The 18,106-nt window shown below is 33.5% G+C and overlaps 1 protein-coding gene across 8 annotated transcripts in view; it reads left to right on the top strand.

The window, feature by feature from the left end:
* The window catches only part of PCGF5 (polycomb group ring finger 5), a 179,266-nt gene extending 161,499 nt beyond the window's left edge, over window positions 1-17,767 (top strand). For 7 of the 8 annotated variants that reach the window (XM_037804084.1, XM_037804087.1, XM_037804090.1 and 4 more), the window contains 2 exons: window positions 5,674-5,733; window positions 13,431-17,767. In XM_037804084.1, coding sequence (XP_037660012.1) covers window positions 5,674-5,733; window positions 13,431-13,478 — 108 coding nt within the window. In that variant the 3' untranslated portion in view covers window positions 13,479-17,767. The remainder of the gene's footprint in view (window positions 1-5,673; window positions 5,734-13,430) is intronic. The other variant, XM_037804091.1, reaches the window with a different exon arrangement.
* Window positions 17,768-18,106: the final 339 nt, after the last annotated feature.

Here is an 18,106-nt window from a genome sequence, read left to right on the forward strand (position 1 = left end):
CTCCAGCCATACTGGAGCTTCTTTGTGTTTCTTCAGATATGTCAGGCGTGCTCTAGCAGTGAGGCCCTCTGACCTCCCTTAAATTTGCAACAAACCCCTTCTCCCAATATGGCACTCAATCCATTTTCATTCCTTATTTTTTTCCACCATATTTCATACCATCCGACATACTGTGACTCTTACTTATTTATATGTTTATTCTTCCTTCCACTTGAATGCAATCTGAGATCAGGAATTTTTGTTTGTTAATTCACTGCTGAATTTCCTAGAGGAGTGCCTGGCACAGAAGCTGAATAAATATTTGTTTAAAGAGTAAAATGAATGATAATTTGTCTTCTGTGAGGTAATAAATAGTTATGCAAGATATAGCCTAAAGATCGTTTCATTTATTTGAATCTCTGTTTCCCATTTGTTTTCTGTTAAACAAATTTTAAATATTTGCTCAGGATCCAATTAACTATGCATTATCGTGACATTAATAGATGAATTCTTCTAGTTGGAGTGACATGGGCAGTAGTAATGAAACAACCATTTCTTAATTAAGCCCTTACTAATATGTTTGTTGTGATCACATCCCTTCCTGCCTCTGCTCTCCATTGCCAGCAGGATGCCATGATGTCTGAAAAGTAGTCATGACTGTCTACTGACATTGGCAATTACTTCTGCCTTGGACTGGGATCAGTTGTTTCCTAATGTTGTCTCTGTACCATTCAGCTTCTGTGCCACTCCTTTCCTTTATCTTGGGGCAGTCTCATTTCAGGCTCAGCATGCTTTCTATGGCCCCTGCCCTTTCTGGACCTTTGTTTCAATGAGACACACTTTTAAAAGATTTTTATCTTCAGGAATTAAAACAAATATCTGTTTAGCTAACTCCTAGAAATTTTTTAGTCCATAGTTATATTGCTGCCTCAGCTTTCTAATACATAAGGTTGGCATTCATTTTTTGCTTATTAGTGGAAAGAAATACACCTTAAGAAGAAGAAAAAAAAACTGTGCTTCTCCAACTTTAATGTGAATACAAGTCACCTGGGGATCTTGATAAATAGAAATTCTGACCAAGTAGGTCTTGGGTGGGGCCCCAAATTCTGCGTTTCTGATGAGCTCCCAGTGGATGCCAATGCATCTGATCTTTGGACCATCCTTTGAGTAAGAGGGTTTTAGGAGACTGATCCGTGACTTCTAACTTGCCTCATAGCTCCCGCTTCTTCTATAAATTTTGTGGAATTACAGAATCATGTCTCAGTTTAGAAGGGACTTGGTCATTCAGTCTAATCATCTAATACTTGAATCCTATTTATAATATCCATGCTAGAGCCAGTGGTAATCACATTTTTTAAAAAATAAATGGAATCATGTATATTCTGCAATTTCTTGTTCTCATTTGAATAATTTGTCTCAGAGAACATTAGTAAACTTTGAATTAATTCTTTTTAACAAGTTTATGGTATTCTGTATACCATATACTACAGTATACTGTAGTATAATTTGTTTATACACTCTTCTGAGGAGCATTTAGGCTTTTTCCAATTTTTTTGAAATTAAAATCAGTGCTGTATTATAATACATATATCATTTTGCATGTATGCAAGTATATCCATAGGCTAGATTCCTGGAAGTAGATTTACAACACAGTACACATATTTTAATTTTTTGAAATTGTGATAGATAATGACAAATAACCCTCTGTAAAGGTTTTAGCAAGTTATAATTCTGCCAATAATGTATGAGAGTGCCCATATTCTGACATCCTCATGATCACTGCATATTATAAATTTTTTATTTCTTGTGTGAATTTTCTTTTCATATCAATTTCCTTTTTTATTCATTTCAGTGTTTGTCTTTTTCTAATTAACTTCTAGGATCTCTTTATGTAGTCTAGATATTAATCCTTTGTTGCAGCTATTTTCTCCCAGTTGTGTCCTGCTTCCTACTTATGCCTCGGTTTCTTGATCTCTAAAATTTGGGTACTAATGCCTATCTTGAAAAGTTTAATAAGAATTAATGAAGTATTTATATAATAAAGTGCTTAGTAGGGGGGGCAGACATAATAAATATTATTATTATTGTAATTCTCTCCCCTACACTTCATTCCATCCCTGGGAACTTACTGTTAACGTGTCTTTCTATTTAGCTTTAGCTTTTATCTTAGACCCATGTCCTTCCCACTCACCTTTTCTTGGGGTAGGTTGAGTAACCACTCTCAATATATATAGCCCTACTTTCACAGATGATATTCTGGTTAGTTTTTCCCTCTACCCGCAATCTCTACTTATCGGTGCCAGTTTTAATTTGAATTGTTGAGTTCTGAATTGTTCAGTGTAATGAATTGAGCAAGTCTCTTAAGTGCCTAGGGCAGTCCAGAAAACTGAAAGTTGAACCAGTAAAAGTAAAATACAAATAGTGTATTTATTCTGACAAGACTTGAAATAGCTCATTTGCTAGGGATTACTGACTAGTTCAGCTCAAATGCCTTTACTTTGATGACGCTTTATACCATACCACCTGGAATTTCTAAGACCTTTTTTACCCTAATCATGAACACAAAGTTTGTAACTATTACAAGTATCCAGATCTGTGCCTACCGGTGAGTAGAGAATGAAATGCTCGGGTTTGGGAGGTGATTAACGCTGATGAAGGTAACCATTAAAAGAACTCCCTATTAAATTAGCTCTTTCTGTGTGCAGAGTGATTCTCTAATAAGGTGAAATAGTTTATTTAGTTTTAAAAATTAAAGTGGATACAGTTATGTAATAGTGCTTCGTTGAATATAAGCCAAAGTATTCCAACAAAAAGAGTTTTGTGGTAAAAAGAAGTTTGAGAAATGCTGACAAAATATAATTCCCTCTGAGATTTATAGAGCTTTTTAAAATGCGAAGCAGTTCTTCAGAATAGAAGATTCACAAACTCTATTGAGTCTGGCTTTTCCCTAAACTTACTTCATTGTGGAACCCCCATATTTAAAGAAAAATAACCTCCCCTAAAACTCAGTGTTAGGAAATGCAGCCATATTTGGGGTCTTAGAGATGGAAGGTATTTAAAGCACAAGATTTAATCCACTCTCTTACTTTTAATCAGGCAAGGTATAGTTCTTTGTTTTACAAATATATAGGAATTAATTACTAGGATCATTCAGATAGTTTAACTCTTAATCATAACATAATCACTTGTTTTTTTGTATTTTTGTTTTGTTTTATTTAACTCCTGGCCATGCATATCTGATTTAGGACTTGGCCTGCTCTACTTCTTATTAGATATTCAGTTCTGTTTCAAGAAACCCTGAAGTAAAGGCCTACCGTAATCCTCCCCAAATGTTCATCTTCTTGTTCAAACTCCCAGAGAGGGTATATATCGAATGTCCCTTTCCTCCAAAATAAATGCTGCTATGTGTTATCTTTCTTAAAGTCAAAAATCCTTAATAGTACAGAGCACATATACAAGGTATATAGTATGTAGTACAAAGCTACTGGTGATAGAGGTAAGTAGGTAGGAAGGAAGATAAGCGGATAGAAAGAGAGAGAGGGGAGCAGAAGGAGGAAGAAGGGAATAGAGAAAGAATTGTGAATTATTAGTCATTGGGGAGGGGGGTGGAAGCATATATTGAGTACTCAGTGTTTCTACCTAGACGTAATACCTTTCATCATTTACACAGCCTTTTAAAGTGTATCTTTTCCATAAAAGAGGTGAAAGACAAGATACTCTTTAGTCTTGGTATTGGGTAATTCACCTCCACCCCCACCTTAGAGTGTCAAATGTCAGAATTTTTTAAACTATCTTTAAAGTCCCCTTTTTCATCAATTTCTTTCAATTGGTTTTTAAGTCCCTTTTTACTTCCTTTTTTCAAAGTTGCTTTACAAAGCTAAATTAACAGCATGTGAACAGTTATATATCTTGAAATGTGTTAAACCCTAGAAATATAATTTCTTTACACCTTTCATTATATATACCCTCCTTTTGGGAGTATTTCAGTAAATCTAATAAAGTCTTGTGGTAGGAAATGGTGATTGGGAGGAGTAGTTTGTAACATGGGGCCATCATCACTGTAGAGCTACATTTTGACAGATATCTACAGCTAAATGATTCTTCTAACGTACTACCACATCTGCTCTCCAGAACTTCACTGAGATTTCTCCCCACCCCCTCTCTTACTTAGCAAAGTTTTGGGAGCAAGAAAACATCGTTTTTCCTCACAAATATGCTTAATAAACAGGGCTCAAGCACAATTATTTTAACTGTGTGTTATTGCACCACAAGCACCATATACTTGCATACACTATTAGCAGTATAATTCAGTTGTGTTAAAACTAGTTGAGCAGGATCAGAAGATAGAAAGATTGGCTTTCTTTGATTCCCCCAAATATGAAGTCAGTGGCAGGTTGTGACAGGATTTGAAGCAGTTTTATTCAGAGAAATACAGATTCATTTAGAAGGATTTTGAGATGAATTCTCTTACGGCAAATGAATTAACTAAGAGTTACAGGGGAAGGTTGCCAAAGAATGTCAGTGCTGGGCATGTCTTATAGCACATCAATGAGCCCTATATAGAAAATCAAGAACTAACTTCTAGGGAAAAAACTGCTAAAATGTTAGAGAAGTAGAAAATTTCTAAAATTCTACTTAAATAGCTACAAATATAATTGTTTTAATCATTGCTTACTTGCATAATCTTTAAAAGTTTATCCTTTTTAAAAAGCTACTCTGGGATGTTAGATTTATCCTTGTTAATTTGTACCTCCCATTATTTTAAATGTATTTCTTTTTTTCCATTTTGAAGTGGCATGCAAAGTTAAATTTATATCTGCATAAATTTAAAATATACCTTTTATGTTTTGCAGTCTCATTACAATTAATGTTTATATTTAACAAGTGTGTAGTATAATATTGAAAAGCAAGATTTGGATTGGGTTTTTTTTTTAATGGGAGCAGTTAAACTGATAAAAGGTAGTGAGTTTACAAATGAATCTGCTCAATAGTTTTAAAATATGTTCACTCATTGATTTATTCATAAAACATTAATTGAGTGGCTTTTGTGGTTCTATTCTGGGACTTAACCTATTAAAGCTACAAATATGATACAGCCTTAAGGTGCCCATGAATTAATGCTATTAAAATAGATACAGAGACTAAGAATCTAATCTGAGCAATGTAATGAACCTAACCTAAAACAGAAAATGGGTATCTTGAAGGTTAAGCAAAGCTCCTTGTCCCTCTCAGAGCTCTGAGTTCCCTGAACAGTGTTAACATTCAGGGGGTAGTTGAAGAGGAAATCAAGGAGAGAATTGATCACAGGAAGGGGTTGAAGAAAGAGGGTGCCCCTGGCGAGGTCTTTCCCAGGAAAATTAGTAGTTGGAGAGGAGATGGAAAGATTAGGCCACCATTTTGATAAATGTTTGTAGAATATTAAGCAGAACTCGTATCTAGATGCTAAAATTACTTCAAGGTAAATTTTACCAGTCAGTCATATGTAGATGCTAAAATTACTTAAGGGTAAATTTTACCAATCACTAAGTTATTAAAATGTTTTTTTTTTAAACAACTACCTTATTCTTAAAAAGTGTTTACTTAAAATGAATCATGTTGACTTTATGACTGACATTAAAATATTTTAAATTATTAGTTTTAAATATGTATCCAGTTGTGGATGCCTCTTATCTGATGAGTTCATCTCCTTCGCAGTTTCGGTGTCTGAACTGCTCAGCTTCGCAAGTCTGCTGTCAGGATGGCCCTTTGTATCAGGTAAGAGGCACTCACGACTGTACATATGACCATAGTTATGTCACTACAGTGATTGCTTTCATCTCAACCTTATGTTTCTGAAACATGTAGCTTTGTAAAATTAATATTTACTTGAGCCACAAAATGTGATCTCTTCAACTTATATCCCAAAGGTTCCCATTATTTTAGTTCTCCTGAATTATTTGTTCAATTTTACTGAGGTAAAATGAAATTATAAATGTTAAGGCCATTGTTTCAGTTAGGAATTTTTAATAATTACTTCTTTAAGCCCTTGGAAAATCTCTGCTCCATATTAGATTGGGATGTTAACACCTTTGTATTAGTGTTACTTTTTTAATGAATCATTCACCCATAAGTAACAGATAAAATACCAGATTAGGTGAATTTAAATAACAGCAATAATGGTAATTATGATCTTGAATACTAGGCCCTGCCCCATAGTATTTTATTTGTATTACCTCTATAGTAATGAAATCATAGTGAACTTACTTAATAATGCACCGAGAAAATGTGAGCATAGATCTGAGGAAAGTCAATCTAACTCGAATGCATTTTAAAATTTTGGAAAACAGCAGAGACGAAGTATAGTATAGTAAAGGATTACTGTTGAGTACAGAGAAGATCCATGATCACCCTTAATCCCATGGAATAATCTTAGCATTTCTTTAAAATCTCCATTGTTCCTCCATCCCAGAAATTAAGGTATTACTCCTTTGTATTTTCTTGGAGCCAAGCAAGAAGAATTGTAATTAAATAATAAACTTAGCTAGCAAACTCACTTCTTGTGTTGTAATTTTAAGGTTTTTATTTTAAGGTAGGGACAAATGAATGTATGTTACATTTTTTAAAAAAGAACTAACCCAAATCACTAATCAAAAATGCTTAATTAGCAGTTTAGCTAAAATTTCTTTTTGTCATCACTTTGATATGGAAATCCTCATGCTTTCATTAAAATATTTGCTTTAATGTGCACTAAGGCCTAGTTTTTCAGCAATCAAGTAATCAAATTAAATATCTCTAAAGACCAAGAGAAAATCATTTAGGGGGAAAAATCATCCTTGTCCTTAAAGTTATGCAGTTAAGAGTTAGGGGAAAGTAAGTAATTTAACTGAATTGGTGAAACTAATATCTGAAGTTTGTGGATGTTTCAGCTGCTCTTAGTTTCATGGCTGGAGGGAACATATTGTAGTGATACCCTTACTGTGTAACTGTAACTAATACATGGTTTTTTGCTTTTATCCTTGGCATTGATGACTATTTATTTCCTTTTAAATAATGATACTCTTAAACCCTCATTATGGGTTATAATCCTGTAAGAAAATTGAACTTGTAGTTAATAGGGTACACCTATTAAAAATCAGAGAATTCCAAGGAAAAATGATCACTTTTTATTATAAAAATATTATATATAGCTTTATACTATTAAATTTTTAAGTTTTGTGAAAATTTCCTGAAATGGACAGTTTTCTTGGAAAATACCATTGGGCCAAAATTGACCCAGGAAGAAAGAAAACTTAACATAAGGACCTAGAAAAAAATGATTTAAGAATTGTTTCCAAAAAGGATACCTAAATGGTTTTATGGTCACATTCTCTGAATTTTTCAAGGAATAGATTATTCTCATGCAATATGAATAGTTCTAAATCATTGAAAAAAAATGGAATTCTGCCAAAGCCATTTTACAAAGTTAACATAATCATGATAGCAAAAACTGACAGAGAACCCATAATCAGAAAATTTGGTACCAAGTCTCATTTTGAATGTAGATACAAAGATGATAAAGTATTAGCAAAAAGATTCTCGAAGTACACTTAAAGTATAGTAAACCGAGACAAAATAGAATTTTATCAGAAGTGTAAGAATGGCTTAATATTGAGTGGTTGAAATATATATTATTTATTATATATTTTATATATACACTAAGTCAAATAAAAGTCATCAGGAGATGCTAAAAAGACATTTGAAGGAAAATTCAATGTTAAATCTTGATTTTTCCTATCTACTTTTTTTTAAAATTTTCAGAACAAAAATAATAATACATAGGAATATCCTTTCCAATTATCTAGATTCACCAGTTAAAATTTTTGCCACATTTTCTGTCCTCTTTTTCCCTTCTCTCCCTCTCCCCTTCTGCTTATCTTATTAATCTCTGTATAAATATGTCTTTTGGGTTTTTGTGACAACATTTGAAAGGAAATTAAAGATATTAGGACAGTTGACCACTAAATACTTCATTTATTTCTTAAGAATAAAGGCCTTCTCATATGTAGCCAAAATTCCATTTCATATGCAAGGAATGTAAAATAGTGTATTAAATATTATAAACATATCATTTCTTCCCAAAATTAAATTGTGAGCTTTAATACAATTTCCTACAAAACATGTAACAGATTCTTGTTCAGCTTAACAAATTCAGTCATTCTAAAATTCATCAGGAAATATAAACAGGTGCTTCTGCTCAGTCAAATTTTTAAAATGAGTAAAGAGGAGACATTTGTACTGCTATATATTAAAACGTATTTTAAAACTGAGGTAATTAACATATAGGGTACTAACTTAACTACAACAAGTGACTAAAAAGAATAGCTAAGGTACAGACTGTAGTATGTATGAGTGTTTAAGAAAGCATTTCAAATTAGTGATTAAAGGAAGGATTCATTTAACAACTATCTATTAAGCACTTACTGTGTGCTGGCACTCTTCTAGGCCCTGGAGATACAGAAGTAAAAATGAACAAAAATCCCTTCCTCGTGGAGCTTACACTCTAGAGAAGGTAGCAGACGAAGACTAAATAATAAATATATGGTATGTTAGAAGCAAAAGTAAAGCAGAGAAATAGAATATTTTAGAGAAGATTGCCAAAGGAAGGCCTCTTTAAGATGGTGATTTTTGAGCAAAAGAAAGTGAGAAAAAGAGCCATGTGAATATCTAGGGTAGAACACTCCAGGTCAAGGGAACCCAGTTCAAAGGCCCTGAGGAGCAATTGTGTCTGGTGTGTTTGAGAACTGCAAGGAAGCCGGTAGGGCTGGAGCAGAGACAGTACTGAAGACAGTGGTTGGTAGAGGTTGTACAGATCATGTAGGGCTTGTTTTCAATTAAATATACTTAGACGTGGGGAGAAAGTAAAGAGTCAATCCATACTTCACATTATACACCTGTAGAAATTTCTTATGGATTAATGTGGCAAATATAAAGAATGATACTATGAAAGATATAGAAGAAAATATTCTTGAATATCTAATGTCAAAGAGAGGGGGATGGCCTCTCTTACAGTACCTGTAAAGGAAGGAAAAATAAAAGACAAATCAAGTTAACTGTTTAACGTTGAAATGTACAGGACAAAAATGCCATAACTAAGGAAATATTTGCAATATATGAGAGAGAAAGATTTAATGTCCTTAATACATAAAGAATTCATACAAATCTATAAGGAAAAGTCCAACTTGCCATAGAAAAATGAGCAAAGGGCACAATCAGACAAGTCACAAAAGAAGGAAAAAAAGTTGGATAATCATATAAAAATGATTAACTTCATTAGAAGTCAAATAAATGAAAAAATACTATTTATGCTTATTAAATTACCAAATTAAGAGGGGAAAAAGGATAGCACTCCTCATTGATAAGGCTCTGGAGGAATGGGCATTCATATTTCTTTTGGAAATGTAAAAATGAAACAACTTTATTAAAGACTGGTAAGACAGTATTTATCAAAAAGCCTTTTAAAATATGTATGATGTTTGAACCAGCAGTTCTGCCTCTAGGAAGCCATCCTTGGGGGGGGATGATAAGTCATTGGGCCAAGATTAATTTACAGTAGCAAAAAAATTGGAATAAACTCAAATGTGTACAACAAAAGGAAATTTGTTGATAACTTATGGCTCATTTCTATAATAGCATAGTATGCAGCCATTAAAAATGAAGTTGTAGAACCTTATCTTTTTACATACACACACCATCATAATCCATCCAAAGTATACAATCAGTGGCTCAAAGTATCATCATATAGTTGTGCATTCATCGCCACAATCAATTTTAGAACATTTTCGTTACTCCAAAATAAAGAAAAAATAAATAAAAAGAATACCCAAAACATCCCATACACCTTATCCCCCACTAATATATATAAAATTTATAATAAAATCTTTATTTTATTATTCATCTGCCCATACACTGGATAAAGGGAGGGTCAGTCACAAAGTTTTTACAATCACATGGTCACATGATAAAAGCTGTAGAGTTATACAGTCATCATCAAGAATCAAGGCTACTGCATTACAGTTCAACAGTTTCAGGTATTTCCTTCTAGCTATTTTATCACACTAGAAACTAAGAAGGAATATCTATATAATGCATATGAATTGACCTCTTAACTGTATTTGAAATCTCTAAGCCACTGAAACTTTATTTTGTTTAATTTCTTTCCCCCTTTTAGTCAAGAAGGCCTTTTCAATCCCGTGATGTCAGGGCCAGGCTCATCCCTGAGAGTCATGTCCCACATTGCCAGGGAGACACACCCCTGGGATTCCTGTCCCACATAGTGGGGAGGGTTTATGTATTGCAGAGAGGACACATCTGTATTGCAGTTCATGTATTGTAGACAGGCCACATCTGAGCGACAAAAGAAGTAGAACCTTATTTAATGGTGTAGAAATATGTTCATGAAATTTTTAATTGGATAAAATCATTTACCAAACAATATGTATATCAGAATTCAAATTTTGGAAAAATATATATGTAGATAAAAAGACTAGAAGGTGTAAGTAATATGATTAAGGTGCTTCACTTTGGTGGGATTTAAATGATTTTTCTTGTTGCTTGTCTGTATTTTCCAAGTCTACAGTAAAAATAAGATTTTTATGATAATTTACATAGTTTTATCATTTTATAAAATTATCATTTGAAATATACACTTTGGAAATATCTATTCTTTTTAATATTCATTTTATTGAGATATATTCACATACCACGCAGTCATACAAATCGTACATTCGATTGTTCACAGTACCATTACATAGTTGTACATTCATCACCAAAATCAATCCCTGACACCTTCATTACCACACACACAAAAATAACAAGAATAATAATTAAAGTGAAAAAGAGCAATTAAAGTAAAAAAGAACACTGGGTGCCTTTGTCTGTCTGTTTGTTTGTTTCCTTCCCCTATTTTTCTACTCATCCATCCATAAACTAGACAAAGGGGAGTGTGGTCCTTATGGCTTTCCCAATCCCACTGTCATCCCTCATAAGCTACATTTTTATACAATCATCTTCAAGATTCATGGGTTCTGGGTTGTAGTTTGATAGTTTCGGGTATCTACCACCAGCTACCCCAATTCATTAGAACCTAAAAAGGGTTGTCTATATTGTGCATAAGAGTGCCCACCAGAGTGACCTCTCGGCTCCTTTTGGAATCTCTCTGCCCCTAAAGCTTATTTCATTTCCTTTCACATCCCCCTTTTGGTCAAGAAGATGTTCTCTATCCCACGATGCCAGGTCTACATTCCTCCCCGGGAGTCATATTCCACATTGCCAGGGAGATTCACTCCTCTGGGTGTCTGATCCCACGTAGTGGGGAGGGCGGTGATTTCACCTGCCAAGTTGGCTTAGCTAGAGAGAGAGGGCCACCTCTGAGCAACAAAGAGGCATTCGGGAGGAGGTTCTCAGGCACAATTATAGGGAGGCCTAGCCTCTCCTTTGCACAACAGTCTTCCCAAGGGCAAGTCCTGTGGTAGTTACATGATGATGCTGAGGGCTAGTAACTGTGAAATGTAGACCACAGACAGTACAATCACAGTGAGATATCAGTGAAGTGCCATTTTAGTTCAGAAAGCAAACACACAAACAAAACTTAAAAGTGTATCTTAATTTTCAGTATTGCAACAAATTTCAATAAAATTAGTAAACATCATAGGTTGCACAAAAGATTATTTGTGGAGTGGGGGGGGCATTTTCAGACAGAAACTGAGAAAATTCTGACATACCTGATAATACCAACCAAGCCATTTTATTTCCCTCACTGTCATCATCCCTAGTAGAACTGGTGATGGAAACGTCTATACATTATGAAGTTTCTCTAAAACAAGTACTTGGTTTTTTATAAGAAGTGTGCATATTTAATAGTCAGCAGTGGAAAGCCAAACTAGATTATTATAATGCAGGACAAGCTGGGGATTGGGGTAGTGTAGAATGGGAATTATTAAAGTTAAGACAGGGTGTCTAGGTTAGTGATCTCCAAATCTGGCTGAGCTTCAGAAACACCCAGGGAGCTTTATGAAATGCAGAGTTCTGTATCCCATTTACAGATAATCTGATTCAGAGGGAACAGTGTAAATTTAATATAAAAACAACCAAAATGAAAATCAAAATAGTTTTGGACATTGGCAGTCCCAAGAGAGTGTCCAAGACTTATTTAATCCAGCCCATAGAAAACTAGTAGCACTTGCCTTACTCCTTCAGCTGGGAGAACAGGATGTGGGGCATTCTTTCCTACCCTTGAGTCCCATCCTGAGCTGAGTGGCAGAAGAGGCTCCAGCATGGAGTCTTCTCAGTATGTAGCATGGCTATGACAAGCACTGACATGGTCATTTTCAGGATTGGAGAAATTCAATCTATCCCTTTCATCTTTATGGAAGAATACAGTTTTCTGTACTTTTTCTTTTTCTTTTTTTTTTTTTTTTTTTTTTTTGCATTCACAACACTAAGATGAAGGGGAATCCTTAATCAGCGGCCATCTCAGGTCCTTTCTTAATTTGGTAAAGGTAGCTCCTCAAAATTTCATTTTAGAAAGGGGAATCTGCAACTTTAAGAAAAGGAAAACCATTGGTTTTCCAGATACTTTCTGATTCAGTGTTGTGTGTTGGTCCACATGACATCGTAAAGTAGAAGGTAAACAGGGATGCACAGGTAGTAGTGTGGCATATGCCTTTTATCTGGCAGGAAGCTATTTCCTTTCTATTAGTATGTGGTAACCAGATATAGGATACCTTTTTTGTATTGTCAGAGCAATGCTAAGGATAATATAAATCCTTCAATTATATTACATAATAGTCAAATCTGAATATTTAATAATCAGTGCCAACCAACTATTTAAAGGGACATTACCTAAATGTTTCATTTAGCAATGAGCTACTTGTTTTTCAACATTTTTTAAAGGATGATTAAAGTAAATTTTAAATGCTGAAGAGAACGAAAGTATCAAAACTTGTATAAAACTTGGTATGTAAAAACTACCTCTGTTTCATAGATTGGTAAAAGGAGATTTATTTGATAATTTAACTCAGTCGGTTCTCACCAGCAGCAGCTCTGGTGGAATCCAGCCTGTAGACATGTCTTATTTGTCACAGACAGTGTTGAATCCCTTAGGCCGGGCCTGTAGGTTTCGGTACTCCACAGGCCCTGCCTCTCCCTAAGTATTGCACTAGAAGAATTCACATATGGTACCAGGATGACATCTGCAGGCCTTTGAGTTTAAACTCTGCTGCATATTATGGAAAATTTGACCATTTCTAGAAAAATATTGGCAGCCCCCCCCCAAAAAGTTTTAATGGTAAGTACAGTCTTAACTGTCATAATAACTAGTACCAGGAAATATTGTAAATTATAACCCCAAATTCTTAAAATCTTTTAAATATAAACTATCTATATTGTTTTTTGTATCCACACAATCTTATTTGTCATCTGTTTTTATTTTATAGTCATACCCCATGGTATTGCAGTATCGACCAAGAATTGATTTCGGTTAGACCAAGGGGCCTAGATCCCACTGAGATGAATCCTGCACTATTTGTTTACTCATCGACAGATTGCACAATGAACGGTGTGTTGACTAGAGGGACACAACCAGATTTTCAGCATGCAAATAAGGCCATTGTCTGTCTCTAAATTGTCAGTTGCATCTATGTTGTTTCTATTAAGAACAGACCAAGTGCCATTCTGCTACTGACCTGTCTGCATTTGTGCTGTCTCACAGTGTGCAAGTCATAGTTGAAATCAATTAGGTGTGCAGCCATGATTCAGCCTTCTGAATATTTTGCTTGCCTGTTCCAAGATTGTTCTAATGTTTGATTACACTAGTAAAATCGCTCAGTCTTCGTGGTGTTGCAGTTTTCACATACTTAATATTTTATCAATTCTTGTTTAAATAGAGTGTACTGTACAAGAAATTAATAATTATATCTTGAAATTATTTTATATAGGAAATATATTTAGAAAAGTGGTTTTTGAGCCACGCTCTTGTTCTTGGTAAGCTTTTTGTGTACAAAATAGTTCACTCTTAAGTGTGCAAGTCCTTTTGCTAAGAATTCCAATTATTCTTTAACATTAGAGTACATCAATACTTGTAGACATTTTAAGTCATCTGTCTGTATAGTCTACCAATTGCACAAGGAAGGCCTGTTAGCCCTCCAGATTGAAAATGTATGTGACTTTTTAGGGAATTGAAGTGAGATTCACAACCATTCAAAAGGGTTGGCAGCTGATCATATTTACTGCTAATAAAATTAATGTGTAAGAAAGATTAATCTTTCATAATGCCTTATGACAAGCGGGTGCTGCTTCATGAAAATTCATTGTATAGCCCATTTTATGTATGCATCATTATGTTGTTCTCGTTTAATGAGTATGTTGTTTTCCTTTTTAAGTTGGCCTTAGGTGTGTGTCATTTGTGGCATGAAGAAGGTAAAGATGATTTTAAATATTAGGATTTTTGGAGCAGATAACATAAGCTACTTTATGGATTTCAGAAGTCTCAAAGCAGTGGGTAGATTAAAGCTGTTAGTTAACTATCACATTTCCAAACCAAATGCATAAAACCGAATGAGTGCAGTGTAGTAGATGAATATACTAACCAAAATTAATGGTTTGAGGACATTTCATTTTAGATCCTTTAGTAATTAGGGCGAAATGGGATTATTGTTTATACATGAGTTCATTGAGAACAGAGCTGTGATAATGTCCTTGATTTTGTCATTTTGTTAAGTCTTCCATTCCTTTTGAGATTAGTTTGCAAGTCAAAGAAAGTCTTGTTACCTTAAATTATATAAAGAACTTTGTTCTAAACCTTTTTAAATTTGCAGTGTTTTCAAAAAAGCTCTTTGGAAATTGTTTTATTAGTTGCTTTGAAGTAAACAAGTTAACCTCTGAAACTTAGGAAAAAATCTTGGAAGTTAGAAAGAATGTATGTTTTAGAAATAGGACGAGCACAATCTGTGGGTTACACACATAGTTTTGTTTTTGTTTCTTTTTTAACTGTATACACGGTAGGTTTGTTACATTTTCCAGTAAAATGTATTACAGTATAATGCCTTCTGAATCTCAAAACGTTTCTTAGAAATAAAACATTGAACAACTCTAAGGAACATAGAAAATACAGCTAAAATCTTAATGCATTTCACAGTGTAAAAGGCTGAAACTTCATAATTACCTTTTCATAATATCTTTTGTTCAATTCAAAATGCCTATTTTAAAGTTTTCTGTTGTTGTTATTCTGAATTTTGTGAAAAAGGTTATGGCAAATACTTTCTTAACTTCATTTTAGTCAGATTGTATTTGTTCTTGGAAGGGCTCACAAGCAAAATATAAAAGGCAAATTTTCTTTAACTAACTGTAGAACAAACCTTCCTTCTCAACCAAAACTGAATTTACTGTCTAGCTACAGAAATTATTTTGCTATGCTGTGAAACCCAGTTCCCTGATATCCCTAAAAAATTAGAAAATTTATTATAAATTTGACACATCTAGGTCAGTGATTAAAACGGTGTTTTACATATGAAAGTTAATTTTAATTAATTTAACTCAGAATGAATGAGTGCATTTTAAAAACCACAAATAAGCTTTAGATATTTTTGAATTCCCAGCCAAAAACTTGTGGCCTTAAATGAGTTTTATATATGTGATTTCTTTAAAATTGGCCTGTTGCCTGATCATATTTAGTTTCAGTGTTTACCAAGGAAATATATAGGAAACAATTAAAGAATTGGAAATAGTTTTATACAAAATTCCTTTATTTATTGCCAATGTATTAATATTTTTATTTAAATGCAATGGAATATGTGCCAAAACATATCGAAACCATACATAAAGAAGAGCATTAGTTTACATTCGGGGAATGGTACACATTATATAATGGTCCTGAGTAATTCAGTATTACTATTAGAACTACAGAACTGCTTCACCTGACCTCTTTTGGTATATTCACCTATAACTTTCCAAGTATGGACTACTTTTATGTCTATTTATACATGAAATCCCCAGTAGTTAATTATCCGCCAAGCCAGATTTTGGAATTTGTAAGAAACCAGGTATGGAAAAGGTGTGTATCGGCAACTTTTGTGGTTAGCTTTATAAATTTAGGGTGCTAAAAGACAAGCTATATAAATAATCTGTAGGAATAATCATCTGAGTCTTTAAAATCAGAGAATAAATAAAACTAAATTTCTTTAACCTGTTGTTTCTTAAGCAATAAACTGAAAGAACTTGACTCTGTAAAAAGTTTTGTAATCTGTTTTTATCTGCCTTAGAAATCATAGAGGTGAAAGAGTCAAGGAACCTGGGATATAAAGAATGCATATGGTTTATAGACATCACTTTAATTGAAATAATCCCATAAGTTAATAGGAAAATTGGAATATAGCCTTTTCTGTAGATTTAACAAAAAGCTTTTAGGAAGTACGAAAAACTGAAGAGCTCAATGATGAGGTAATATTTTCAGTCATTCAGTCTGGGGAGGGGCAGTACCTTGGGTAATGTCTTCTAACTACTTTTTAAAAAGTGTTTTATTTCATTGTTCATTGAAAATTTATCCCATAATAATATTCCACATTTTATAAATGTAATGAGTATGCTCAAGTATGTATATTAAAGTGTAATCTAAATTTAAACTGATTCTTTGAGAAAAAGCTAGGTGTGTTATATAAATTGTGAACTGTTTAGCTTTATTGAAAATATTTAAGAGAAAGTGCCTCATTGCTAAAGTACATTTTTGTTTTAGATTTCCTGTAGAAATTGTTGAGTTTTCTGTACCTCTTATGTATGGTTTCGTATCTAAATAGGCACTCATAAGTTACAGTAATCTCTTTCTGAAAGACTTACATAAAAAAAAATAAGTAACACCAAAGACATTTTACTGTTCATTAATGACCATGTTGGAAAACAATTTTAACAGTTTGGAGATTGGAAATTTTTAGATTTCAACTTAATTTTATATAGTTAGGCAATAACTTTGATTGATTGCTAAAATGTTCACCAAAAAAAAAAAGGCTTTAACTGAATTTTCTTAGTGAGATCAGTCAAATGCAGTTTTCTTGCAATAATCAGAGCACACTTCCTTTCATGTATGTTCAGTGTATATCAGCACCATGTGGCAGATATGAGGAAACCCTAAGATGAGAAAGAGAGACTCATAACAAATAACCTCCTTCTAGATGATAAGCAGGAGAAATTTTTACTTGGAAAAGAAAATTGAAATTGGAATTTTCAGTTGTAACTTGAGAAGGCTTTTATTGCATGGAGGCAGTATAAAGTAAAATGATGTTTATTTAGTTCCTGGGGTCTTAGTGATCTGAAAATTTTTATTAAGGAAACACTGGTAAAAGTGTTCGACGTGCTTACTTTTATAGAAAATGTAGCACATTCTATTGGAATTACACAAGTAGGGGCCTTTTCTGTATTCAAAAGCAAAATTTTCAGAAGGGTCACGTTTTGTTTTGTTTTTCCTTAAAAAGCAACTCTGTCTTGTTTCTCAGAAATTGCTTTATTGTTGTTAAAATTTAGTCATAAAGCCAAATTTGGCACAATGGGTTGCAGAACAAGAGCAGCATGTATATTAAGGGGGAGTTTTGTACTCTCCTTAGACCATTCCCCTTGCAAGTCCATGCTGTGGGCTTGGACTCATTTAAGGTAGAACTCATTTATGAAATCTTTCTGATAGCTCCCAAGGTAAACCTTCTTGGATAGGATAAAAATAAGGATGCACACCTTATTCCATACTCTAGGTAAAAAAAAAAAAAAAAAAAAAAAGAATGTTCACGTTGACTAAGCTTAATGCCAGTAAGATGTTGATTGTAGGAATTTCAGAAATTCATGAGTTTGCCATAATTTTAATTGTAATGCTATTTTCATTTTAAGATATATATCCCTATATCTTGAGGAGCTTTCAGGAACATAACAATGTCTGTCAGATCTGGTTTATAAAATTTGAAAAATATTAAATATACTGTAGACTCAGAAACCCTTTCAAAGCACAAAGTAACCTACTGTTTCTGGATTTACTTGATATACTTTGTTCAGTAGAAAACATCATATTGAAAGTTCATTAAAATGTACTTATATATACATTACAAGGTTTTTCTAATTTTGTTTTTCTTAAAGCAGT

This window comes from Choloepus didactylus, chromosome 15 (assembly GCF_015220235.1).
Source record: "Choloepus didactylus isolate mChoDid1 chromosome 15, mChoDid1.pri, whole genome shotgun sequence".
In the NCBI taxonomy this organism is placed as follows: Eukaryota; Metazoa; Chordata; class Mammalia; order Pilosa; family Megalonychidae; genus Choloepus; species Choloepus didactylus.